The sequence below is a fragment of the Leiobunum rupestre genome, chromosome 2 (genome assembly GCF_980474605.1).
Source record: "Leiobunum rupestre chromosome 2, qqLeiRupe1.1.hap1, whole genome shotgun sequence".
Taxonomy (NCBI): Eukaryota; Metazoa; Arthropoda; class Arachnida; order Opiliones; family Sclerosomatidae; genus Leiobunum; species Leiobunum rupestre.
Window position 1 is genome coordinate 31,900,924 of NC_143385.1, and position 26,642 is coordinate 31,927,565.

The following is a 26,642-nucleotide window of genomic DNA, read 5'->3' on the forward strand; positions in this document are numbered from 1 at the left end:
AATTTTAATTTAAAATTCCTAAGAGAAATAAAATATCTATACAAATAGTAAATCAATCAAATAATAAAAATAGTTTAATTGTTGGGGAACGAATCTCATCGGAGGCATCCGGGAGCGGCGATGTTGAGGGTCGAAGGCCAGTGCTTCCCTTTGGGCTTCTTCTCGGCCACCTTCCAAATGCGTAGTGTCTCGTCCCCTCCCGCTGACGCTGCAAAAGAACCACCCTGCTTTTACAATTACTCCTCGTGGTATCATATACTCTATCACTTTGATATTGGTTAAAACTTAGGTGCCGGCTCGCGCATGTTAACACCTTAGGCCCAAGACATCGAGCCACTTTTAATTAGTGCCAATAATTCAGGAGACAGGATAGGAGAGAGTGCACTGTGGTAGCGGGCCTTTCATGCCACGCGGAGCAACAGCTCCCTGCACTCACTGTTACGGTTAACCTCAAAAAGGTTTTATAAAACGAGTAAGCCGAAGATGTAGTTGGAAAACCCCTTTAACAAGCGGGGAGATAACTTGCAAACTCGACGCGGAAGTAGCTGTTCCGAGTTTTCACCCAGTGTCACAGAGTTCTCGGTGCTGGCGGGCTAGCTGCCTCTAAATCAACTCCAAGGCTAAGAATTCGGGTACTTAAGAAAAAGGACTGTTTTTACACTGACTATCGCCATCTATAGGTAAGTGGGGTGGTGGGGTGGTTGGCACTTTCTACTCACAGAACGAGGGCCAGATTCGATCCAAGCTTGGGGCACTGGGTAAAAACTCGCAAATACAAGTTATTTTATTCAACTATTACAAACACGCTACTCGCTTCTGAAGGATTAAACGTAGCTTAGTTGTGGTTAAAGCAACAGAGAGGTAAACAAGTAACCTTGGTATTTAGGGCCGCAAAATACGTCGATCTCAAATATTAAGGTATATTGTTCTTTTAATTTGATACCAAAATATCTCAAACAAGTCGTAGAAATTTTAATTTAAACCAAGTAAAGACACAGATCCTCGGTAGTTCAAATACAAATAAGTTAACTAACTTTTAACGTAAAGGTCTATTGAAATGTCGAATTTTAGTGGAATTAATAGGGGTATAACTTAAAAGACGATAATGCTATATACTTTCTTTTTGTGATTAGAGCGTGTGAGACAATTCAGTCTGCTCGTTTAACTGATAAATCAGAGGTGGAATTTGTGTCAAGGCCACGCCAACGGGGGATACTTAGGGATTTGAACGAAATACATGTGGCGGAAGTATGATAACCACCCGTTGAGGGATAGTGGTCATCCTCACAAGGCCCACCACATTATCTGCATCTCTAGATGCGTTAATATGAATAATAATAATCAGCTAGGCTAATACCCAAAGCTATTAGCAATGCTATACTACTAATTAAAAAATATCCTGTTAATATACACGTACATCGCGGGCTTCCGCTGATAGTGTGGGACTAAATACGTCATATGGTGAAGTTCTAAAACTATTACTGATAATAAATATGGTTTGTAACTAAATATATATACACTTGGAATGTCGAAGGAAGACTATGTAGCCCTAATGTTCACATAGAAATGGGCGTGGTTTGTAACCGACATTTCACACTTGACGTGCTTAGCTGTATTCGGCTTCTAGTTGTAATTAGACCTGGTCTCACTTACCTTCTTTTTTAAGCATCGAAAGGTGGGTTTTTACACGAAATAAGACCAGTTTCCCGAAGAAAGTGGCAAATTCTCCTAGCCCTTTGTAATAATAAATTGGGATTTCTTAAATTCATTTTCTGGTCAGTCTATTTTAAGAGTGTCGTGCATTTTCTTCCTAGCGTAGCGCTAGGAAGAAAATGAACGACACTTACATTCGAGGCGCTTTCACAGCACGATTGCAATGGACACTTAGACGTTCCCAGTGTGTATACATATATATATATATATATATATATATCTGGTTAGACAGATAAATATCACTTTACAGATAATACTAAGTTCTGATAATGTGGAAGCCTACCTAGCAAAGTTTTACTGGGGCTAAAATCCAAGTGCAGCACCCGACCAGTGTGACCCAATAAGTTTCCGATCTTCCTTAGTTCCGGGTAATTCCACACCAAGATTTGATTGCTCTGAGTGAAATTTCTTCCCCGTAGGTACTGGGAACTGATCAGTTCGTTGTTCAGTTCGCTCCAGACGAGGCTGCACACCTGCGCCTTCACGAATCTCTCCAGGATCGGCTTGTCTGTCTTCAGGAAATTCCACATCCGGATGTAACCGTCATCGACTCCTCCACCAGTCGCCAGCAAATGGTGTTCTCGAGGGTGCCAAGCCATTGCCTACAGTTAGAATGGATGGTTAAGACTGAGTGGGGAGTTCGGTCTATGCACCCTGGGGCTTATTTTCGCCTTGTTCCAACTCTATACATCTAAGACAATTTTTTTGCATTAGTTGTATGCATCGCATAAGATGGTGCGAGGTGTTTCCGTGAACCCGAACTCCCAACCCGTTTCGCTACTCCCGCATGCTTAGGTTTTGTAAGGTTCAAATAGAAAAAGAAAGATTTATCAGAGCTGTCACACTATTTTAAAAATTAAATTCCCTGACCTTTCCCCGAAATTTTAACAACAATAGCTTGCATTCAAGAAAAAAAACTATTGTCAAACCAATTTTTATCACTTCAATTCACATAAATGGAATAAAACTGCAAAATCCAAGCTTCCATCATTACTCACGCTAAAACGAAGTAGAAAACCCTTAGATTTTATCTCCCAAGATAATTTCTGTACACCTCGCAGCAGGTTGATCCATGTACTTTTCAACAACGTTCTAGACTGTCACGCCACAAGAAGCTAAGCAATTCCTGCTAGGATAATTCTCCTTTAACAGGGGTACACCGCTTCTTGAATTTTATTTAATTCCCCAGCGATATCCTAAAACAGGGCTCAAAAATCATGGTCGAAAATAAATCACAGCAGCGTGCGCTTTGATCGCGTTGGGAGAAGGTAGTTTAAGAGAACCAATGAGATACTGGGCATATTTGAATTTTAGTACGGGAAGAGACCTTACTATTAGAGCAAGGGTATTGGGAGGAACGCTAAACAATTTCAACGTGCTCATTAACTTTATTAATATAAGTGGATAATAAACATAAGTATGGCACAGAACGTATTCGGATAGTCTGCCGAGTGATTGCGAAATGGGAAGTTTCCGAACAGGAAACTCGTCCCTTCCTACCGTTTCCATTGGAAAAATAGTTGTTTAGTTTGATGGCGAGAAATACGAGCGTACACGCGTTTAAGTTCTAAATTCAAAAAACTAACTTTATGTTTATAATAGTTATTGTTATCTTCCGAATCAATAATTCATCAGTATTTTCCAAAAGTTATTTACTCTTGTATTTTAAAATTATTAAAAGCCATGGTTAAAACTATAATATAAAACTAACTAATTTAAGAGACAAGATACTTCATGACTGGTATATAAAACTAAATTTAATATGTATAAAAATTCATAAGTCTGACCTATGTATTTTAAGACATTAAATTTAGTTGTATATACCAGTCATGAAGTATCTTGTCTCTTAAACTAGTTTATTTTATAAAGCGTAAATTACACTTTGAAAGCATTTAAATTTTCAATAGGACCATCGTCGATATTCCCGACTTCCTCCAAATACTAGGATCAGTTCGCGGAGAGTTGTCAGTCCGTTCGTACGTAATAGTATACGTTGTCATTGGCGAAACTTATCATTAAAAAATTTGCATTGGGTGAATAGGTAATGTCAAACTTATGTTTATTATCCACTTATGATATAAATAAATACTTTCTGGTTAACTTACTCTGACCGATGAAGTGTGCGCTTTGATCTCGAAAAGGGGTTTTCCCATGAAGTTGACGTCCCAAATCTTGAGCACGTGTCCACTGTCACCAGTTGCCAGATATTTTCCTTTCGCGTTGAACTTTACGCCGCAAATAGTGCCTTGCGTGTGCGAAAACGGTTTGGATATTTGCGGATCGCCGAGGTTCATTCTCTTGTCCCAAAAATCTAATTGGCCATTGCGACAACCTCTACAAAACATGCCAAACGAAAATACCCCTTTAGTTTACAGAAGATAGTTTCTTAGCGCCGGTTCTTTAACAAAAAGTGTACTCTTGTTACCGTAAAACGTTTAATTCACCTGTTCCAGGGATGAGATTTACTATGCACCATAATATCTTTGCTTATTCCGATTTATTAAGGAAAATAGAAGTGTATACTTTTCGCTTGTTCTATTCATAAAGGTTCGAGTATTTGGGCTACAATTTTTACTCCTCCTTAAAAGCGGGAGTAATGAGAGTAAACTGATCAAATCAACTCCTTATCCAGAAGTTATCTGCTAAAATAGCCACCGGAAACCATTACGGAAAACATTTTTAACGTAATGTCAACTATTCTCCACCAAAGAATTTTAGTAAAGTAACGTCATTTTGTTATTAATAATAATAATCGGTTAGGCTAATACCCAAAGCACCACCTTAGGCCTAAGTCATCAAGCGATTTTTAAAGCCATTTATTTAGGTGGCCTGGTTATGCGTAGGAGGGTGGTGGAAAGCCCTGCATACCACGCGAGCTAACAGCTCCCTACACTCACTATTACCGTTAACCTCAACAAGTAGGGAGAGAACTTGCAAACTCAACGCAGATGGAGTTGTTCCGAGTTTTCGCCCAGTGCCACAAGCTGGGATAGAGCTCGGCTCCTCTTGCTTCGAGGCGAAAGTGCTAACCACTCCGCCACCCCACTCTTATGTCCTACTCCGAAATCCCAGAACAGGCGAAAATTAACCACATACAGATTGACGTAGCCGACTACACTAGAAATTCATAAACTGCTTTGATTTCGTCTGCTTACGATTTGCGAAAATAAAATAATAGGAGTTTCTTTAGCAGACCATTATCCGATAGTTAAATCTTCTCGCGTTGACTGATAAGTCTCTAACTAAGCTTAAAATGATTCTTGGCAGTCAGTTAAGAACCAAAACCACCTCGTTGTAAATATGGCGATAGATACATTATTCATCTTATTCTACTTAAACTTAAAAATATTAAGCTATTAATTTAATACCCCTCAAATTTATCTTACGACAATTCGGGTACTATCTAAAATTCCTTATGATTTCCAGATAATCTGTGGTAACGGTAAATTACGCTATAAGCCTACAATTATGTTTAATAGGTGTGTCAGTTAGTAAAAATAATATTAATGGGTAAACGTCACGATCTGAGAGAAAAATTCGAGCAAGTCTTGAAACCCCTATTCGAGAATACATTTATTTTACCTCGGCATTTATGAACATAGTAAACCAAAAATATAAGTGCATTATTTTTCTGCCCTTATATTTTTGGTTAGAGTAAAAAATAGTTGGAATAATTTCCAGTTGTTAGTCACCCTAATATTAAAAAATTTTCATTCACAAAAGTCATGTATCTCGACTTCCTGGAATTCGTCTCTCGCGTAGCGATGTGGAATCACCGTAAAGGGTAAGTGCCTCTAGAGAAAACAATTCGCCACTTAAAACCAATCATATAGCGCTACAAATGGCAGGGCACTACTACTAAGGCGACACTTTTCTAAGGGTGTCATAAATTCTGATCAAGTTTTAGGATTTACTCCAGAGGTTTATTTATCTGTTTATGAACTCCTCTAGTACATCCAAGGAACTACAAGACCTGGCAAATTTAAATCCTGGTTAAACGAATTTACAAGTAGTATCACTGAATTATCTTCACCTTGGACGGACATTAAACTTGTTGCCCAATTATCCAAGCGCCTAAAATGCGGAATCAAGCGCGATATTGATCCGATTCCGACCGAGCGTAGAGTAGTCGTGTCTGTGAAATTTAGAAAAAAACTGAAGTTTAACGTTAATACACGCAGCGATAGTTTTGCTAGACAGGGTGCCCTTTCGTATCTACCGGCAAACATTTGCGAGGAATTTATTGAAATAATGGGTGAAAATGTTCATTGTGTCATTCGGGAAGAATTTCTAGGGTGAAAGTATTAATATCTATGTGTGGATTCCACTTATAGACCTCTCACACATTGATCAACTGTTGGTTACCGTCCGCTATATTTGTGGTGTTAGTCTCTAGAGTGTTTCATAAAGTAAATTCCTAGTATTTCTCATACATAAAGAATCTAGCAAATAGTGTTGTAAACTTTCTAAATGAGAACGAAATTCCATTATCCAACTGTCGTAGTCAGTCTTATGATAATGCGTCTAGTATGTCCGAATGCTATGCTGGATTGCGCGTTTAAAAATTACGAAGTGTGCATTCTATACGAAAAATATCTTCATTACAGGGTCGTAGTCATAGGGGGGGGGGATGAGGCGAGCTCCCGCACCACTTTTGTCCTAGAGCTGGCATTTCATATTTCAATTGGCTAATTTTCAGGGTTGTCAAGAACCATTATTTAAACCACTTTTTCTTATAACAATTAGAAATATTGAAAAACTAAACATAATTTTCACTAATGAGAGCTAGATATAAGCAAATAGGGGATCTAAAAATTCTTTTTTCGCGTGAAAATACGCCGCCATGTTAGGGTATAAAAGCAGGTAAATAAGTCTGCTATACCTCACTATGTAAAGGTACTGTCACGCGCAAAAACTAATTTTTATATCGGACAATTTGAGCATTTTCGATGTAATGAGGGCTAGATCTAAACAATTTGAGCATTTTTTTTTAAATATTTTTAAACGGTTTAAACCACCAGATACATCGGGTTTTAATCATACTGGATCATACTTTATTTTTCCAGAAAATTAACAACATTAGAAAATTGATTTGATAAATTCAGGCACGTAGTTTGAAATTTTTCGTACTTTTTTAGTTTGCCGTGGTCCCGTGGGTCCGACACTTGCACATTTTGTGTACGCGATTTTGAATCACAAATTATTTCAGAAATAAAAAAAGTTGAGATTTAAGGGTACGATTTCGGTGTGTATTTCTGATTTTTTTAGTCTGATGTCGAGATTTTGGAACTGAATTTCTATACAATTTCAGTATTTTCAAGTTGATTTCAAGATTCCTTAAATCTTTTTTCTTTAGAGTGTACGGATTGGTGCGAATGGCGGGACCCTCGTGGGCACCTATCCAAATATTTGACCCAAAGGGTGAAGCGAAAATATGTACTCTTAAAATCGAACAAGGACTTCTAGAGGTAGACAAATACTTACGTAATGAAAACGTGTTCATTCTCAGGCTGCCATTCGATGCACCCGATGCGACACTCGTAGAGGGGCCAAACTATCGTCTCGCGGTCCACGTGAGGGTGACGAGCTCGACCCAGAGATTTCTTCGTTTCCAAATCCCATAACTACCACGTTAAATTACAAGAGGTATAAATTGACCATACTATCAGGAGTAAAATTAAACTTTAAGGTATATAGTTTTCTTATATATTATGAAGAAATATTTGTTACATAAGTTCGAGGGTGAGAGTTTTCACAATAGGCGTTTCAATAAATGCCGTTTTTTCCCCTCTACGCGCATGCGCGCCAATCACCGAATACGATAGTCACGTGTTTATATTAGTTTTATTTGTAAGGCTTACGTTGATAGCGCACTGGTTAGAGGGTTCCCCTTTCCAGAAAAACTTGTAGACGTTAACGGTAATAGTGAAGTGCAGGGAGCTGTTGGCTCGCGTGGCATAAAGGCTTAACAAGTCGCTGGAAAACTTAGGCCTAAGGTGGTGCCTTGGGTATTAGCCTAGCTCATAGTTTTTCTTTGAGGAGGCGCATGTGAAATTGAACAAGCCCTTCTTTATGGGAATATTAAGCAATGCGCGCCTTAAAATTTAACGCTTTTACAATATGTCCTGCTTCTCTATATTACTACTTCTATAGCAAATCACTGATCAGGTTTTAATTGAACGTCTAATAATTTGAGAAACGCCCCTAATATTTTTCTTAAATTAAATTAAATGGCTATGCAGAAGACGACGCTAGATGGCATTAGGGAGGCTGTCCCGTTTATGTTAAATAATGGCGGGTGCCGCACGATGTGGGTACGTGTTATTTGAAACGTGCCACTGAGTGTGCGTCGCGCGCCGTTATTTAACAGAATTGGGAAACGCCCCTTATGTTGTCTAATCGTGGAAGGACTTAGTTACCTGCAATTCACCTCGGTTGGTGCCGCATGCTAAAACATTCTTGTTCACCGCCACAGCGGAGTAGCTGGTGTTCTCGGGCATTTCGTGCAACAGGTCGGCACCAGAACCATCGACTTTACAGATGAACACGCAGCACTCGAGAGCAGATATTATAGTTGATTCTGTCCACCATTTCATGGTATGCGTAACTAAGAACGAGACAAACAACACACGTAACAAGTCTAGAAGCGTTTATTTCAACTTAGGGAGGATGACACTGTTAAGACGAACCGTTGGCACCGCGATCGAATTCCACGAGTGGGGAACAAGGGAATTCGTCAGCGGCCAGTGGGCTTCCAACGCGTCAGACAACTTCAGTTTTAGGATAAGTTAAAAGGAACCACCTATGGACTGCATTGTAAAGGATGATAAAAGTAGCGAAGAGAAGATAAGTCCATTATGAAAAGGGATAATACAGCTAAACCCTAAACAAATTTGAAGAAACTTAAAAACTTAGTTTTAGGAAGCAATGAGATGCAGGGCTGATTTTATTATTTATCAGGGGAAGAAGCCAGGGCCTATTTTAGTGGGCTGTTCTGAATTTAAGAACTACCCAAAATTTTACTCGGGAACTAATTTTGACTAGTTCAAAAATTGAGTTTATATAAACTATGGGAAACCATGTATTTAGGGGCAGAACGAATGACAAGGCCATGACATATCAGAGGGCCCAACTTCACCTTTCCTTCGGCTTTGGTTTATTCTTTCCGCGGGATGGGGTGAGAAAGCAGAATCGCATTTGTTTAGTTCAAGAAAATCGTTAAAATAGGCCCTGGAAGAAGATTAATGCTGGAGCGTGAGGAAGATTCGGAGCAACGCTAAAAATGGGCATTCTCCCGAAGTAGAAAACAAATGCATTATTGGTAGCAGCAAATAACGATTGAATCATAAATTTAAAATACATCTCGCTATCCTGTTTCAAGTGAATAACATTAAATTTTCAGAATAACAGGGATATATTATGCAAGAAGTATATTATTTAACATACATTGCTCCTAACACGAAACTATTTACGTTAGTAACGTACACATGTAGAATGTCTAAGGAAGGCTATTGTGGTCCGGATATAATTATCACAGAAACGGGTGCGGTTTACAGCGGAGATTCTGTTCGCGACTTCATACACTAGACTCAGCACTCTCAGCCCCCAGTCGACATTAAGCCTTGTCTCGATCAAGTGTTCACTTACCTCCTTCGCTTTTTTAAGCATCTAAATTTTACGCGAAGAACATAACCAGTTAGTTATCCAAATTCTTCATTCTAAGAGCTAATCAGTGTTTTCTTAAATTAAATTTATGTTTATTCTATTTTCCCAGTGAGTGTACCATAACATTTCGTAGCGCGGTTTCTTAGCGAAGACAGCCAGCCAATGAATTTGAAAAATTGAATAACGTCTTTAATTCGACGTAGTTAAAGCACAGTGCCAAAGGATCCTTAGACATTCAGAGTGTATACATTTATAGATTCCGGCTGTACCTAACATAATCGTGCTTTTCTACAACCCTCATCCGAACTTTTTAAGGAAGTCTTCATTAAATTTGAGTAATTTGTTTAATTTTCCAAAACCTTTTGCCATTTGTACGAAATTATTACCAAAAATGTTTTTAATTCTCCTTACGGATAATGACTGTTGACACTAGTTGAGCATCGCTCCCAATCCCCCGAAGAGGAAGATCGTTCATCCCTAAAGCCAATTAATTTATACCGGTATCTCCTAGATCCTTTAAAACTTAGTCTTCCTTGGTCCCCTTCTCGTAGCGGGGTTAAGTTAGACCAGGATACTTGCGGATAGACTCAACACGTTCATTCTCCCTAATTAGAAATTAATACCATCTTGCGTTTACTCACAGAAATTATCTTCGAAATTGGGTAAGTCCAAAATCCTTTCCGATTGTTTGGGCAATTTGCGCTCCGTTCGTCTGTAGGTCATGTCCGGCTGAAGAATGTCTTTGTCCGAACTGCTTAAACGCTTTATACCTCTTTCTCCTAGTGAACGTAAATATAGATTTATCAGCCAATCAAGAGAAAAATATTTTCCCGTTTATCCACGAATGTATTCATTTCTACCAGGAATATTTAACTGCATTAGGTAGTCTGACCACTGGGTCAAACGTGGGCGGGCGCTTCATTATCGGTATTATGGTAACGTTCCGCGGACCAAAGCAGCAAATTTTGCATTTCGTATATTCTCATGTTGAAAATTTGTATTAAAATTACCAGCAGATTATCTGTTACCAGGGAGATGTCCATCTAGGTCGTAAAAATGAAACATTTATTTCGCAAGCTCGAAGCAGATTCCATTGGGCGAGAAAATCACGGCAAACCGCGTACGTATACACCGCACTACGGCTCCAAATTCACCACTTATACTGATTTTCCTATGTTAAATGATAAAATTACACTGTATAGGAATATGTACTAATTAATGAATCCTTTCCCCTCGGTAATATTTTTTGAAACTCACGTTTGGTTTTCTACCAAAAATTCTGAAAAATCTGTGGGAGCCTGCGAAGGTGCATGTTTCAAGCGATTAACATCAGCAGAACATTGAGCTGAATACTTAACTCGTAAGAGCAATATTATACACTTCTTTATCATAAAGAAATGTGTGTAATATTATTCAACATTCGTTCTTGTTCTGGTATTTAAACCTATTTTATGCACTGCGCTGGTTAACGACTCAAATCCCGATGACAAAAAGTTTTTATTGAGTCCACTGTATACTTGGTAACTTCCTCGTTGGTTAAGACGTGTATAAAGTAACCGCCCATCCTCGACCCCCAGTTTACAAAGTGTTTTAAAGCCCATCAGGGCCGACGAGAGTGGGCCCGGGACCGGTAAAATTTAAGTTCTGGGCCCCAAGAGAGCCGTTACCACAGTAACTGGGGATATTCTTCTTCCGAGATTATAGAAAAGCTAACTGTTTGCACGGGCCCCTAGGCCGCATGGGCCCGGGTAATTTTTAGCGGCGTTCCCCCTCTCTTGTCGGGCATGAAGCCCATTCACAGTAGCTTACACGGTGGGATATCAAACACACGCTTCACCAAAGGTTACCGAGATTTCACACGTTAAACCGCGAAGATAATTCCTGGTAATTTAAATGAAAAGATTATTTTCTACTGCCAAATATGTTAATTAATAATAATTCAGTTACTAATTTTTTAATATTATGATTTAACTTTGTTATTCAAATTTTGTGTTCGAAAATTATTAAGTTCAAATATTTGAATTTTAGGCTTCGATCACAACTCTACCAACCAAATAGTTTTGTGCGTGCAATTACGTTGTAGAAATATTTTCTCCATTCACACTGAGCATCTCGGTTTGCTACTCGTGCTGACCAACAATGGTTTCGCAAAAATACAGGCCCATGTGAATAGGCCTTTAGATATTGGTGGAAGAAATAGATACATTCACGAAAATTTCTGATTACTTTCAGGATAGGAGAAGTTGTAGATCCTCGTGTTGGTCGCCCCTTCGCTCAAACAAGCCATCCTTCGCCGGTACTGACGCTTTGGACCAAATTGTTTTAGGTAAGCATCCTCGAGATAAAAGACAATTAAATTCAGGCTCAATAACTATAAAAGGCTTCTGTATTATTTTAAAATCATTAAATGGTCAAATTTAAAAATTTCGAATCTCTCAGTTGAAATATACATTAAACAGATGGTTTCCAAAAATGGTGGTATGACCGAAGGTCTACAAGTTCTTGAGGTCATTTCGAACATAAAATGTACGTTCGATGACACTTGTTCCTACGGGCCGCCGTTTTAGAGCTACGAAATAATTGATGTACGAAGGCCCCCTTATTTATTTAAGGTGAAACAAACAAGTTCATCGATGTAGAAAACGTTTAATTCCCAGCGAACATCAAGCGGGAATAAATAACTTTCCATTAAAAGTAACATGCCCATCATAAGATTTAAGCACTCAGAGTGGAAGTCTATCAGCGAAACTTGTTAAAACACTTTTCGTACGCAACATCTTTTCGAGGCGTGAAATAAACAAGTTGGCCTAAAGATAATTTACAATATCTGGATAAAAACTAAGTTTCCACTCGAAATGTTAAAACAACACCATCGCTCTTTGGACTATATTTATTCACGCCTCTAAAACCAGTTGGCCCGTTAGGATTAATGTTCATGCGCTTCCATAAGGCCTTCCACTTTAAGTGAGTGGGTTACTCTATGGTGCCTCCTTTTACAATAGACGCTTAAATAAAACCTGTTCGGCGATTTGTCTAAAAGTAGCGAGTTCAGAAAGCGCTGTTTAATATTTCCATATAGAACGGATTGTTCAATTTCACACGCGTGCTATCAACTTTAGCCTTACAAATAAAACTAACAAAAAACACTTCACTATTTTAATCAGTGACTAGCGCGTAGCTGAGGAAAGAAGAAGGTAGCGGAATTTATTGAAGCGCCTATTGAATTTCATTGAAGCGTGCTCGCGCATTTTCGTTACCATGAACAGAGACGTGATTTTATTTGGCAATTTCCTTCAAATCGATTGATGGTCATATTCTTTGCTGGGAATTGATGCTTAAATAAAACTATTTATTTCAGTGACTCGTCTGCTAACACGCGCTACTACAGTCTTCCATTCTTGGATTAGGTTTATTCGTGGATCAACCATAATTTTCCTTGTTTATTTTTGGTATCGTGGCCACGACGTGACAACGAGAAATCCGTGTACATGAAGTCAATTAAAAATCAAAACTGTCCCGTTGAAGCTACGTCATTCAGGCCACACTCACTACATAGCGACACAATAGCCTAGAGGAATGCCGGTAGATTGATTCCAAGTACCATTACGGATTGCTAGAGGAATGCCGGCAGATTGATTCCAAGTACCATTACGGATTGCTAGAGGAATGCCGGCAAATTTATTCCAAGCACCATTACGGATTGCTAGAGGAATGCCGGAAGATTTATTCCAAGCAACATTGTGGATTGTTAGAGGAATGTCGGCAGATTGATTCCAAGTACCATTACGGATTGCTAGAGGAATGCCGGCAGATTGATTCCAAGAACCATTACGGATTGCTAGAGGAATGCCGGCAGATTGATTCCAAGAACCATTACGGATTGCTAGAGGAATGCCGGCAGATTGATTCCAAGTACCATTACGGATTGCTAGAGGAATGCCGGCAGATTGATTCCAAGAACCATTATTGATTGCTGGGATAATAATTAAACGAGCGAGTATTAGGCCTAATGACTGAATATGAGACTACCCAAGGTGTTTATCTCTGATTTGATTCAAATTCTGGGGAATAGTGGACCTTCGTGTATCTGTAAACTCGCTATGGGAAAAAGTTACAATGGGCTGTCATTTTGCCAAGGCAACCAAAAATGTTTTTGAAAACTAAGGGCCCAATGCAGTTATGTTTTTCAGAATCGATTCCTCGCTAAATTAATAGAAATGGAGCGTGGTTTCGAAACATTGCCAACTTCGTGCCAAATCAGCGTGTAGAGAGAAATCTCGATCGTAAAAATAACAGGATTGCGTTCTGTTTATTTTGCGAGCGGTCTAGAACAGTCGCTAGCCGCCAAAAAGCACGCAAAAACCACGGCGTATTGTTTCCCGTTAGGAGATTAGTGAAAAGCTCTCTAAATGAATTGGTAAGTAAACGCTTATGAACCTTATTTCAAAAGATAAATAATACATGGCGATAGGTCAGATACTTCTAAATTATTTTAGATGAGAGTACAGTGAGTTTTTAGCTCATTATCATTTTCCGAAAAATGTCAGAGTCAAGGCCCATTCTCGTTCACAATTTACGAAACACTAAAGAGGCTCGACTTTCTCTGCAGGATTTACAGATAATAGTAAATCTTAAAAGATGACTACTTCTTTGTATATTCGTACAATCCACCCCTGATTAGCTGAGCTACTAACTCGCATAGTGTGCAAGGCCCTATGGAAGCGTATAAAACATTAATCCTAACGGGCCAACTTGTTTTCGAGGCTTGAATAAATCTAGTCCGAAGAGCGATAGTGTTGTTTTTTTTTGAGTATAAATTTACAGTTTATCTATTTCGGAGGCATAGAATAAGTACTGGTCGTTGAGGCTACCATGGACCAAGAATCTAAGGGGACTCACTGTTCCCGATATTTTAACACGCTAGTCGTGGCTTTAATCGAAAGGCTTACTGAGGTGCACTAGCCGCTTTGAAGTTCCTCAAGAATTCTTTTCAACTATCACTACGATAGGCTGGTCGGGGCTTAGGCGACAGTACATGTGAAAAAGTTAGGTTAGGCTTAGTTCATTAATTTTTTTAAGTAAAGAAATGAAATGTTTTCTACTGAATTTGATTATAAAAAACTGGTTATTTATATTTGACACACTGGTTAATTATCATTACTTTAACTTAAAACCAATATCAAAAATTAAAGGACTAAAACTTACTAAGCCTAATAATTTAACCCGACAACAACGGCGCTATTTTGTCAAAACTGACTGAACGATCCAGGTTCTCTACCAACCTGCGTCGGAAATTGACTTCAGCGACGCCAAGTTGGTCCACATTGAAATTAAATTATTCGTGATTTTTATAATCCCAATATTCACGCCTGCTTTTTAAAGCCTGAACAGTGAGTCCCCTTAGATCCTTGGTCCATGAGACTACCAACGGAATAAACAGGCATCGTCTGCCTATAGGACCTCTAGCTCTGTCACGCCACTACCGGCCAAGGTTCAATCCTTATTCTTACCGCGGACTCGTTGAAGACGTCATCGTCTTCATCCATGGACATTTGCGAGATACTTGAAGAAGTGAGCTTAAAATTGGCCGTCTCGGTATCCATCGACCTCCTTCTCGGTATATGTCTGCCCGGGGTGGACGTCCCGCCTGACGAACAGCGGATTCTGCTCCGATCTCCTGCCCCCGTGTCCTGCCCGTTACATTTCTGCCACATATTGGGAGTCGAAGAAATCAGATTCTCCTTCAACGGAGTTTTTAAGGGCAAAGCCGCGCCATATCCAACGGCTCGAGGCTTTTCAGACTGGCCGGCTAGTTGCTTCACTAAGTCCTGGTTTTCTGCTTTTTCCACTGCAAAAACCGACAAGAAATTTAAGATATTTACCTTCAGCCATTTCAACTGCTGTAATAGATGTTTTTATAAAAATAAATAATTAAAAGTCTAAACATAAAATGTTACTCTTACTTCACAAGAGAGCTTTATTACTATATACGTCGCACGTGCGATTGGCGCGCGAGCTAGAAAATTCTAATATCATTTGGCGCCTCGAGTACGCGCTGGTAGATTTGTAAAACTGAGACAGTGACGTGAGTGTTACATGGTAAAAAAAAGGTTACTTTACTTTAAAGAAAGGCACATTACCAACCACCTTATCGGTACCGTTTGTTTTTCGGTTTTGGGTAGAAATCTTTAAAAAAATCCTGCCCACCAAGTTCAAAATGTGTGTGTGTTAAAACTTTCTGCTTGATTCCAAAATTCATCGTAAAAACAGTTGAAAGTTTCAGCAAGTCCAAAAGTCGGCTTTTCTTCCCCACAGTATTTTAACTGATATTGAGCCAGATGGCGCTATATTTCCCCAGTTGGAAACGGCCACTCTGAGCCGTACGGACACAAACCAACAGTGTATGAGGTCTTCATCAGCAGATTACTGTTTTCTCGTTAATTGTCATTTACACCAAAGCTCCATTCACGACTTCCAAGAGGTTCCAAAATTTAAATAATAGTACCACGCCTAAAATTTTCGGGTAAATTTCAATTTTGCCGAAATATTGGAGTTAAACTAAAGGTCTATTCACACGAGCCAACTTTTTGATCCAACTAGATGAGTCAACTTTGAGTTGAGTAAACTAGTTGGTTCGTGTGAATAAAAGTTCGATGAGTTGATCCACCAAAAAAGTACGCGAGAAAAAAATGGATCACTGATCCATTTTTGCTGACTCAGCATTTTGATTTGAAAAGTTGGCTCGTGTGAAAAGGTCTTAAGTCGGAGCTATATTCACGAAACATAAAAATTTATAATAACGCTAAAATCAAGTTGGGCTCATTGAATAAAAAAGTTTCGTGTAAAACAAATTTACCGGTATATTCGCAAATGGCAATACAAGGTTAAATTATCTTAAATAGTACGCAGTTACAATTACTCATTTATCAAAACGTGTTTCAACCAGTCACGAAAACTACGTATAATATCAGTCCTATTCCCCCCAAGCGGCCGTTTTTAGAACTTTGTAAGTGGGCAATGGTGAAGCAAAAGTCATGTTAACAGGGCTAGATATATGCCTTTCCCTTAGGTGGCCCTTCATTCTTGTTAGGACCATTTCAAACTATACTCAGTAGCAGGTTCAGGAATAGACTTAGAACTTTCGATGGACTTCGCTTTCTTCGCTGACTATAAATGAAATTATACAAAAACCAGTTCTTCGAACTGAAAAAACAGTGTTTATTCTTGTAAGTGCTACGGCTAAGAAGGGACAGACATTAAAATAAATTTAGAATTAATGTTTTTACGAAACATAACAAAAAAATGTACGAAAAGTTTATCCAGAATAAACTCTATAAATGTTAAGAGATTAAATACAAAATTAAAGAGTGGAAAAATAACTATGACGTGCGGTTCGAATCGCTCTTCATAGTTATTTTTCCACTCTTTAATTTTGTATTTAATCTCTTAACATTTATAGAGTTTATTCTGGATAAACTTTGCGTACATTTTTTTGTTATGATGTTTCGTAAAAACCTTAATTCTAAATTTATTTTAATGTCTGTCCCTTCTTAGCCGTAACACTTACAAGAATAAACGCTGTTTTTTTTTTCAGTTCGAAGAACTGGTTTTTGTATAATGTATGTCCCTTTTTCAGAAGGAGAAAAAAGATTAAATGGAACGTAATAATATTTATTTAGGTGAAACCAAATTGGTTTCATATGGAAACACTGTTTAGAACAGCTAAGACTTAACGAAGTATTTTAGTTTGGAATTTGAAGCGTATTTAGGGTTTTTACTTGGCTTAAATTTTATTACCTTGTTTAGTTGAACTGGGGTATCCTTTTAATGAATTAAAACGAAAGTTAAGCGAATTACCGAATTTAAAGCTAATTATTTCATTAAAATGAAGCGACAGCTAAGCGTATATGCAAGGACGGACAAAACTGAAACTAAAAAAACGACGTTACTAGATTTTTATGAATCGTGTACTTTAGTGTCGTCCATGTGAGTGGGTGGGTGGGTATGTGTGTGTGATCGGGTATGATTGGGAACGCGAAAACACGTAGCCAAGCGGGTTAATTCCTCTAAAGGCCTTTTCACACGAGCCAACTTTTTGATCCAACTAGATGAGTCAACTTGAGTTGAGTAAACTAGTTGGTTCGTGTGAATAAAAGTTCGATGAGTTGATCCACCAAAAAAGTACGCCAGAAAAAAATGGATCACTGATCCATTTTTGCTGACTCAGCATTTTGATTTGAAAAGTTGGCTCGTGTGAAAAGACCTTTAGTCTGCGTTGTGTAAATCATCAAGAGCGCTATACAACATACGGCCAATTGACGTGGCAACACAGGTTGAAGTATATTCCTCTAATAATATTACTTAAATTCCTCTAATAATATTACTTAAATTCCTCTAATAATATTACTTAAATTCCTCTAATAATATTACTTAAATTCCTCTAATAATATTACTTAAATTCCTCTAATAATATTACTTAAATTCCTCTAATAATATTACTTAAATTCCTCTAATAATATTACTTAAATTCCTCTAATAATATTACTTAAATTCCTCTAATAATATTACTTAAATTCCTCTAATAATATTACTTAAATTCCTCTAATAATATTACTTAAATTCCTCTAATAATATTACTTAAATTCCTCTAATAATATTACTTAAATTCCTCTAATAATATTACTTAAATTCCTCTAATAATATTACTTAAATTCCTCTAATAATATTACTTAAATTCCTCTAATAATATTACTTAAATTCCTCTAATAATATTACTTAAATTCCTCTAATAATATTACTTAAATTCCTCTAATAATATTACTTAAATTCCTCTAATAATATTACTTAAATTCCTCTAATAATATTACTTAAATTCCTCTAATAATATTACTTAAATTCCTCTAATAATATTACTTAAATTCCTCTAATAATATTACTTAAATTCCTCTAATAATATTACTTAAATTCCTCTAATAATATTACTTAAATTCCTCTAATAATATTACTTAAATTCCTCTAATAATATTACTTAAATTCCTCTAATAATATTACTTAAATTCCTCTAATAATATTACTTAAATTCCTCTAATAATATTACTTAAATTCCTCTAATAATATTACTTAAATTCCTCTAATAATATTACTTAAATTCCTCTAATAATATTACTTAAATTCCTCGAATTCATTATCTTGTCATTTTAATTCATTTTGGGCTCCCAACGCCATCTCGTTACCAAAACAATTACTAAGAATTTTGGAATTGCTGTATTTTTCACTTATAGTTATTTATAATAGTATTTAATTTCGGTAGTATTTCCAAAACTATTGTTAAAAATATGAAATTCCATTCTTTTTATTTTTGTTTCCTTGTTCACTCCGCTATGCCCCGACGCCTTTCCTGTCTCGTATTCTCTCTCTCTCTCTCTTCTCTGTGAATCAACCGTCTCCCCCGTTGTCGCTCCCCAAGTAGCCAGTACCGCGAAACGGGAATTTGTTAAGAGCGTCGCCGAAAAAATAGCATTTCTTTAAACTAATGATTAAGCACTTAAATAAAACCCCATTATATCGAAACATGTAAAAGGCACATGTTTCCGACGTCAGGAATCCAGTGGTGGTTTTAGATTTCGCCTAGGACCAATAGTTTTAGAGATATAAAAATAACAAGAAATGCATGTTAAAAAATGCTTACGGTTTCAGCATAGGCCAAAGCCAGGCGATCCGGAACAGTTTGCGTTGTAGAAGGGGGGGCTTGTAGAAGGCAGGAGTCGAGGGTAAGAATAAACATTAAACCTATCGGTTTACTTTAATAATCAATGACCATTCCCATTTATAGATTCAACTCTTTTATAAGAGAAAATATTCAAAATTAAGTTGAGACATTTTTACGTAAACGATCTCCAAAAATTAAAATAACCCTAGCACAGTAGCCAACTATACTCGGTATCAGGTTAAGGAAGGAAAAGTTCCATTTGGCGGAAAGATACAAGAAAGAATTTCCATGAAATCGGCGGCGGGGATTTCTAATTTGGCCTGTTTACGGTTGAATTTCTAAGTATACCTGCGCGCGTTATATAAATTTGGAAAATACCATCTATTGCGTTATATTTCAAAGTGATAATTAATTAATAATTAACACAGACAAGTTTAAAAAATCCATTTGGCGAATCCAGGGTAAGCTTAGAAAAGGTGCTTTGAAAACGTGCAACTGAGTATAGTCTTCCTATTAAAAATACAAAGAATTATCGTTTACGTGAAGCAACGGTGCATCCAGAAATTCAATTCAGTGGGATTAAATTAAGACCCCCTTTTTGAACCCAAAAGCCTCTTACGTTTTCAACTACCCCCTTGACACTTTAAATGTTCCGCACCCTCCCCCTTGAACCATTAAATTGCGGTTGACCCCCAAATCCTCACTAAAAAAGCTCTTGGTTAAGCTCGCCCTAGAAAACCCACATTGGGGACGATAACGAGGGAGGAAATTATCATGACTGTAGGGGTGGGAGGAATGCATTCTAGAAGCTCGTTAGGACAACCTAGACGTTTAAATGTCCACCAAATCGTTTGGAAAATTGCGACCGAATTTCAGATAGCTCATCTGTTTTCATCTAGTTACTCAAACCATTTCTTGCTTATCAAATCACGTGATTAAATAATCCCAACCTGATAAATGTAAACGATTCTGTGGCCCCTTAAGCGTGCGTTTGGGTCTACGGCTAACCACTACACTTTTAATACAATTTTCACACATTTTAGATAATTTCCTCGATACTCAGAAAACGGAATTTATGTACACTTTGTGGGGTGGCGGAGTGGTTAGCACTTTCGCCTCGCAGCAAGAGGAGCCGGGTTCGATCCCAGCTTGTGGCACTGGGTGAAAACTCGAAATAACTCCTTCTGCGTTGAGTTTGCAAGTTCTCTCCCCACCGGTTTAAGGGGTTTTCCCCCCGAGTTCTTCGGTTTCCCCTTCCATAAAAACTTGTCGAGGTTAACGGTAATAGTTAGTGTAGGGAGCTGTTGGCTCGTACGCGTGGCATGCAGGGCTTGCCACCACCCTCCTACGCATTGTAACCCGGCCACCTGAATTAATGGCTTCAAAAGTCGCTTGATGACTTATGCCTAAGGTGGTGCCTTGGGTATTAGCCTAGCCTAGCCTAGCTGATTAAAAGTCTTCGACAGGTGAAATTTTTGCCCTCTTTTTAATTCTGCTAGAAAACTATAATAGATAGATCGATGAAACCAATTGCAACTATTATTTATTTTCTAATATCTTTCGTTATTTATCGGTTTCGTCCACCAGAAATCAATAGTTTGTCGGAAACCGTCAAAACTAATTTTTTACAACTTTATAAGTATTGGTTCTACGGCACTGACTCGCGCGTTTTTGATTTCACAATGGTTGGTTCATATTTAGAAAGTGGAAAAATTATCCCTCTACAACCAATGGTTGAGAATATATCGCGTTTACAAACTTTCGTCGAAACTAGGAAACACCTAAAATGCATCAAGTTATTATTAATAACGCCACTTCGACCGTTGGTTGTAGAGGGATAATTTTTCCACTTTCTTAATATGAACCAACCATTGTGAAATCAAAACGTGCGAGTCAGTGCCGTAGAACCAATATTTAAAAAGTTGTCAAAAATGAGTTTTGACGGTACCCACCAAAACTATTAATTTTTGGCGGACGAAACCGATAAATAACGAAAGATATTAGAAAATAAATAATAGTTGCATTGGTTTCATCGATCTATCTATTATAGTTTTCTAGCAGAATTAAAAAGAGGGCAAAAATTTCACCCAAGTTTGTTTTGGTGTACCCTGTGCTACCACAATTGTCAATACTTATACTCTTAATTAGTGTAGTTAAGGTGATAGCTACACAAGGCTTGGGAATATTTCTATTTCAAGTACTATTTTGCAAGAAAAAGAACAGCTTACTATAATAAGCTCTAGATTTATCCAGAATATTGTTTTAATAAAAATCCGGATTGACACAATTTAAGTATTATACAGGGTGTTAACTAAAAATGGACCAGGGCGAATATCTCAAAATGTGTTTTAGCTACGATTTTGAAATTTTAGTTTGTTATAGAGCGCTCAGGGGGTCAACCTACTATGAAAATGTCAATGACCTTGAACCATGTCTTCAAGGTCATTCGAAAATTAACTTGAGAACCGTAATAGCTACGAAGTTGGTTCCAATCAGAAAGTTGTTCAACCTCACATTTTATGGTTAACTATCTTTGACTCGATCTGATTTGCGAAATAGGAAGTTGAGCAATGTTAGGCCAAAATCAAGAAGGTGGTTAAGTTGATAACGTGTTAAAGACGACGTTCAACTGATAACTTAAAATTACTCTGTTACAGTACTGAAATTTGTGAGGCAACCTCATCGTGGTTGAGGGTCTATAGTTTGAAAATTTCAGCTCCCAAAACTCGTCTTCTAAAAGTTATCAACTTAACGACCGTCTTGTTTTTGGCCTAACATTTCTCGACTTCCTATTTCGCAAATCAGATCGAGTCAAAGCTATTTAACCATAAAATGTGACGGGGAACACGTTTCTAATTGAAACCAACTTCGTAACTCTTACGGTTATCAAGTTAATTTTCGAACGACCTTGAAGAAATGGTTCAAGGTCATTGAAATTTTCATAGTTGGGTGACCCCCTGAGCGCTCTATAACAACCTAAAATTTCTAAATCATAGCTAAAACACATTTTGATATATTCACCCTGGTGCATGTTTTAGTTAACACCCTGTATTAAGCGTGATATAAGGTCGACCGCAATATGTCATGGTCTTCAAGTTTTTGAAACATTCGACTCTACAGAAAAAACGCAGAAGTAAAATGTAGATTTAATCATGACTTAGCTTTTATGTACACAGACTATTTACCCTACACGTTTTCTAGCGCGAGGTAGACATTTTAATATTAGAAATAGAAAGGTCTAAAGTACAGAACTCTAAAAGCAAAAACGACAACTTCGAGAGTCACATGACCATTTGGGACGGTTACATTTATCGTTTCTATTAGGGAATCTAATATTTTATACCTTTAAGACGACGCCATAATCCTTGCGTTATTGATAAGGTTACCATGGAAATTAAATCTTGTGATCGCGAGGCTTTAATTTTCCATTTTAGGGTCTATAGAGTGTTGTCGTCTGAAACCCTGAGACCAGGGCCGGATTAAGACTTTATGGGGCAATAGGCTCAAGTTAATTTTTGTACCATCTTTCAATAGTGAGCGAAGCGAGCTAGGCGCTTCCTCAATGTATAACTGAGAAATTGAAGGAAAATTCATTTTGCTGCCAGATTTAGTATGTCGTAAGGGGCTAGACGGCAGTCCGTCAGAGAATGTGACAATCAAACGTTTTTGGTTCATAGGGGTGGACGCATTTATTAGAATTACTCCGGAAAATATTTTGTGAAAAGCAAAGTTTTATATTTTATTTTTTTCGAATACTCTTGGTGCCCCTTGTAGGCTTGGTGCCCTAGGCCTAGGCCTATTCGGCCTTATTGGTTAATCCGACCCTGCCTGCGACGTCACCATTGTAATTTGCCTATTGATAAAAAACGGTAACTGTCATGGCGGCCACTATTAAGTATTAACACTACAGCTGTGACGTTACAAGTTTTCAAAATCGTATCAAACGACAACACTATGGATTGTATGTTGAGTGTGAAACAAGGTATCATTAAAAAATTTATTTATGATACGGGAATTTGTTTACTTCTGCCCTCGTAATATTATTGTGTGTAGTACGATACACGACGAAGAAAATTTGTTTTTCCAATTTTTACTGGATTTGGATAGAGTATTGTATTTCCCTTTTTAAGGCTAATCACGGTGGAAAATGTGATATGGTTCTTAATGTAATGGTATTTACTGGGACAGTTACAAAACGAACGAAAATTTGGTGTTGATAATATTACATTTTTTAGTGATTCTGATCGGGTAGTGTATTTGCACTTACATTTGGATGTGGAAACAACTTTCCAAGCCGTGTAGCCTACGGTTACCAATAATATCTAGGTGGCAGAAGTATAAAGCATCCATGGTACTTATGATAATGGTATGTTACATATGATAACACTTGGTTTTTAAATTCAAATTCTGATTATTTATATTTTACAGCTAAATTAATAAAAAAAATGTTAAGGCTAATTGTCCCATTTCAAGCAGCATACTTGTTTTAAATATAAAATACAGTTTTATATGAAGTGCAACTATCGAATTAGGAATAGTACCGCTAGTATTACATAGGCGCGTTCGGGAGTCATGGTTACGCAAAACCAATTCTGAAATTTCGAGTCGGCGCACCAAGCCGTCAAATCTATCATTCTACGGGTGGCGCCATCTATCACTTTCAAAGTACATTAGTACTATTAATTCAATGGTATAGTATATAGTTTCCGCCGCTAACAGCGGATGGCGCCACCAACAAATGATAGAGTTCTCAATTTTGAAAAAATTGTTTCGCGGAAGGCAGATTGAAACTAATTCTAGCGGTACTATTCCCAATTCAATGAGTGCAACTAAATCCTTGTACAATTAGGACGAAATCAGAACGAATATACAAGGAGAGATATTTAGCTGTAAACCCGGGTACACGAAAACCAAATTCACTTTTAAGACAATGCTCACAGTCATGCATATGGCGCTTTTTAATATTGTTTAGACACGTTTATATTTCCATGGGGTAACCTGGTTAATCTAAATTGTAAAAATTCTATAGGAAACTTAACATTTTCCCGAGCATTTACTCCTAGGGCTGGATTATCCAATAGAGCGACTAATTCGTAGGGCACCAAGCCTACGAAGGTTACCAGGAGGTTCGAAAAAATTAAAAGTACAAATTTTTTTCCATTTACTTTTCACAATTTTAGTAAATGCGTCCACATTTTTCGATACCATGTAAAGCAATCATTTAAAACGTCGCTAAAATATCCGCAAAGTCTACACTGAAATTGTATTTTCCATCCATTTGTCAATTATAAATTGTGGGAGCGCCTAGCTCGCTACGCTCGCCACTGAAAAGGGGCATAAAAATTAGCGTGGGCCTTGGGCCCCACAAGGTCTTAATCCGCCCCTGGGTACTCATCAAGGTGGCTAGAAACTCAAATATAGGTGTGCTCGCGCAGCCCTTTTTAAAGCCTTCAAATAAGAGACGAGATGAAAGTGAAAGGGTCTGACGACGACGTCACTAAAACATTCGATTAGCGACTCAGGTGTTGTAAAGAATGCTAATAAATATATCAAAAATACATTGCTTGGCTACGGCGGGTACTCCTGACTTCCAGGTCGCTATGCTTAACCTCTTTATAATATTTTTCATGGAACGATTAATAACTGCGATGTTACAAACAATTTCATAAATAAATTACATTAAATTGTTTCTTACTTGGATATTCAGTGCAAGATTCCATCTCTCCAGAACGCTCGTAATCCAGAAGGAAATTTTATTATGAAAACTACTTCAAGCCGTCCTGCCGCTACTAATGTTCAAATCGAAGACCAGCTTCATAAAAAATACCCCAATTAAATTATCAAGACTAACTACCGCCCACTGCCGATAAACGATTTCTAAAATGACAGAGTATACACCTAAAAAAATTGAGTAAAAAACGTGCCTCAAAAATAGATTCCGGGCAGCGACATTATGATGAGGGTCCAGGAACCGCAGCGCCATTTGCACCGGTGAACGGCCCCCTGGTGATCACTCGCGCCCATAGCGGCCGGGACCAAGAATTTTTCTTCCATGTATTTCGCCGACCACCGCTTCATGCCGCTAAAGGCGCTCGCACCACTGGCATTTCTGTGAGAAAAGGCGGGAAAATTGACATAGATATAAACTGAGAAGACGGTGGTACAGTGAGGCAGTTTGAAACGTTTTTCAATTATTTTTCTAATAATTTGCCGAAGTTTACGAAATAAAACGTAGGATTTCACAACGAAAATGTACGTTTTCACTATAAAAATTTATTTATGCAAATTATGGCTTAAGAACATTTCAAGTAAAGACTTTGCCACTAATGAAGCTTACGAAACAAGCAAAAGTATTGGTTATTGGTTTGTAGTTTACATTTCAAAGAATCCGATTTTAAGGTTTCGTTTGCGCAAAAGTCGTACCCCTATGCGTAATGGTGAATAACATTTTTGTGACCAAGGCTAATATCATGCGAATCTCGTCTCTAGCACAATTCATAGCGTTGATTTCTACAATGCTAAGAAAAATATTGTATCTGTAACGGTTGTTTAAAAAATCGAACGTTTTTCAAAATAGTTAGTGCATGGGGGGTCAACTTTGAAGCCAAGTACTGAAAAAGGGACTACTCCGATTTAAATGTTTCCTTTCGAAAGTCGAAACCGCTTACAATCGATTTGAAGCGGTTTCAGGCAAGATCGAACGGGTTGAAAACGAGTAACTAAAGTGCTTTTTGAAGTGATTATGAGGTGTAAGTGTGACCGAGGCTTAAGTTTAGGCGAATGGGACCGCTAAAGGCTGGTTTTCACGAAGACAAAACCGTCGCGACGGTGGGCGTGACCGTAAAAAAATTGTAATAGGCCTAACGGGGATTTTAAAGTTTACGCCCACCGTCGCGACCGTAACACCAGATCGAGCCACAATTACCGATTGAAATTCATCTTCAAAGGTGCTCAGATCTGTTATTCCTTGGGTTTTACAATGGCTTAGTTTATGGCATTCTTCTTGAATAAATTTTCCAACGGAACACATTTATAATGGGTTTTCTACTACCATACTTTAGAAAATATACGTACTAAAAACACGTGATAAAACTCGAATCCGTTTGAACAACTTAACAAGTAACATAACTAGCAGAATTTAGAGCAGACGATATAAAGATAAAAGAGGTCAAGAAATAAGTAGTAATATTTTTACTGAAGTGAAAAGAACGACCGATATAATACGGGAGAAAAAAGTCGCCATCTATCTTCGTTAAATTAGATATAAATGGTTTTTAATTGGTCTTCATCTCAACGGAAGTCAACCAAGTTGAAAATTCCTAAAATTTGCATAGCGAATGCACAGATTATATTTCAATCTAAATAAAATTTATCAGAGCTGAATAAAAATATGCTGGTTTTTTCTTTCTTAAAAACGTGTTTTTATGAAAATAATGTTTGTTTTATTTTTGGGTTTTAACGCCCCGATATCACAATCATATTGTACATCATATAAACGCTTAGGCTTATGGCTATCAATATATAGAGGAAACATTAAAATCGGAGTATGCCCTTT

At 37.6% G+C, this 26,642-nt stretch overlaps 1 protein-coding gene across 2 annotated transcripts; it reads right to left on the reverse strand.

Moving 5' to 3' along the window:
• LOC149957340 (uncharacterized) lies at positions 1-24,896 on the reverse strand. 2 transcript variants are annotated; one of them, XM_090165522.1, is made up of 9 exons: positions 24,783-24,896; positions 14,889-15,226; positions 11,605-11,683; positions 10,020-10,157; positions 8,133-8,320; positions 7,198-7,337; positions 3,819-4,047; positions 1,997-2,315; positions 1-208 (listed from the first exon to the last, which is right to left on the reverse strand). In XM_090165522.1, the coding sequence occupies exons 1-9, from the start codon at positions 24,805-24,807 to the stop codon at positions 96-98; spliced, it is 1,569 nt and encodes a 522-aa protein (XP_090021648.1). In that variant the 5' UTR covers positions 24,808-24,896; the 3' UTR covers positions 1-95. The 2 variants fall into 2 exon arrangements, with proteins under 2 accessions (XP_090021648.1, XP_090021647.1); XM_090165521.1 differs by having other exon boundaries at positions 2-208; positions 11,605-11,713.
• Between the last annotated feature and the right edge of the window lie 1,746 nt (positions 24,897-26,642).

Excerpts from the sequence above, each read along its gene's own strand:
- LOC149957340 (XM_090165521.1), bottom strand. The coding sequence starts at position 24,807 with ATGGAATCTTGCACTGAATATCCAA. Across the intron at positions 15,227-24,782 it reads ATCTTGCACTGAATATCCAA|TGGAAAAAGCAGAAAACCAG; the intron begins GTAAGAAACAAT and ends CGGTTTTTGCAG. Across the intron at positions 7,338-8,132 it reads CCAACCGAGGTGAATTGCAG|TTATGGGATTTGGAAACGAA; the intron begins GTAACTAAGTCC and ends TTAACGTGGTAG.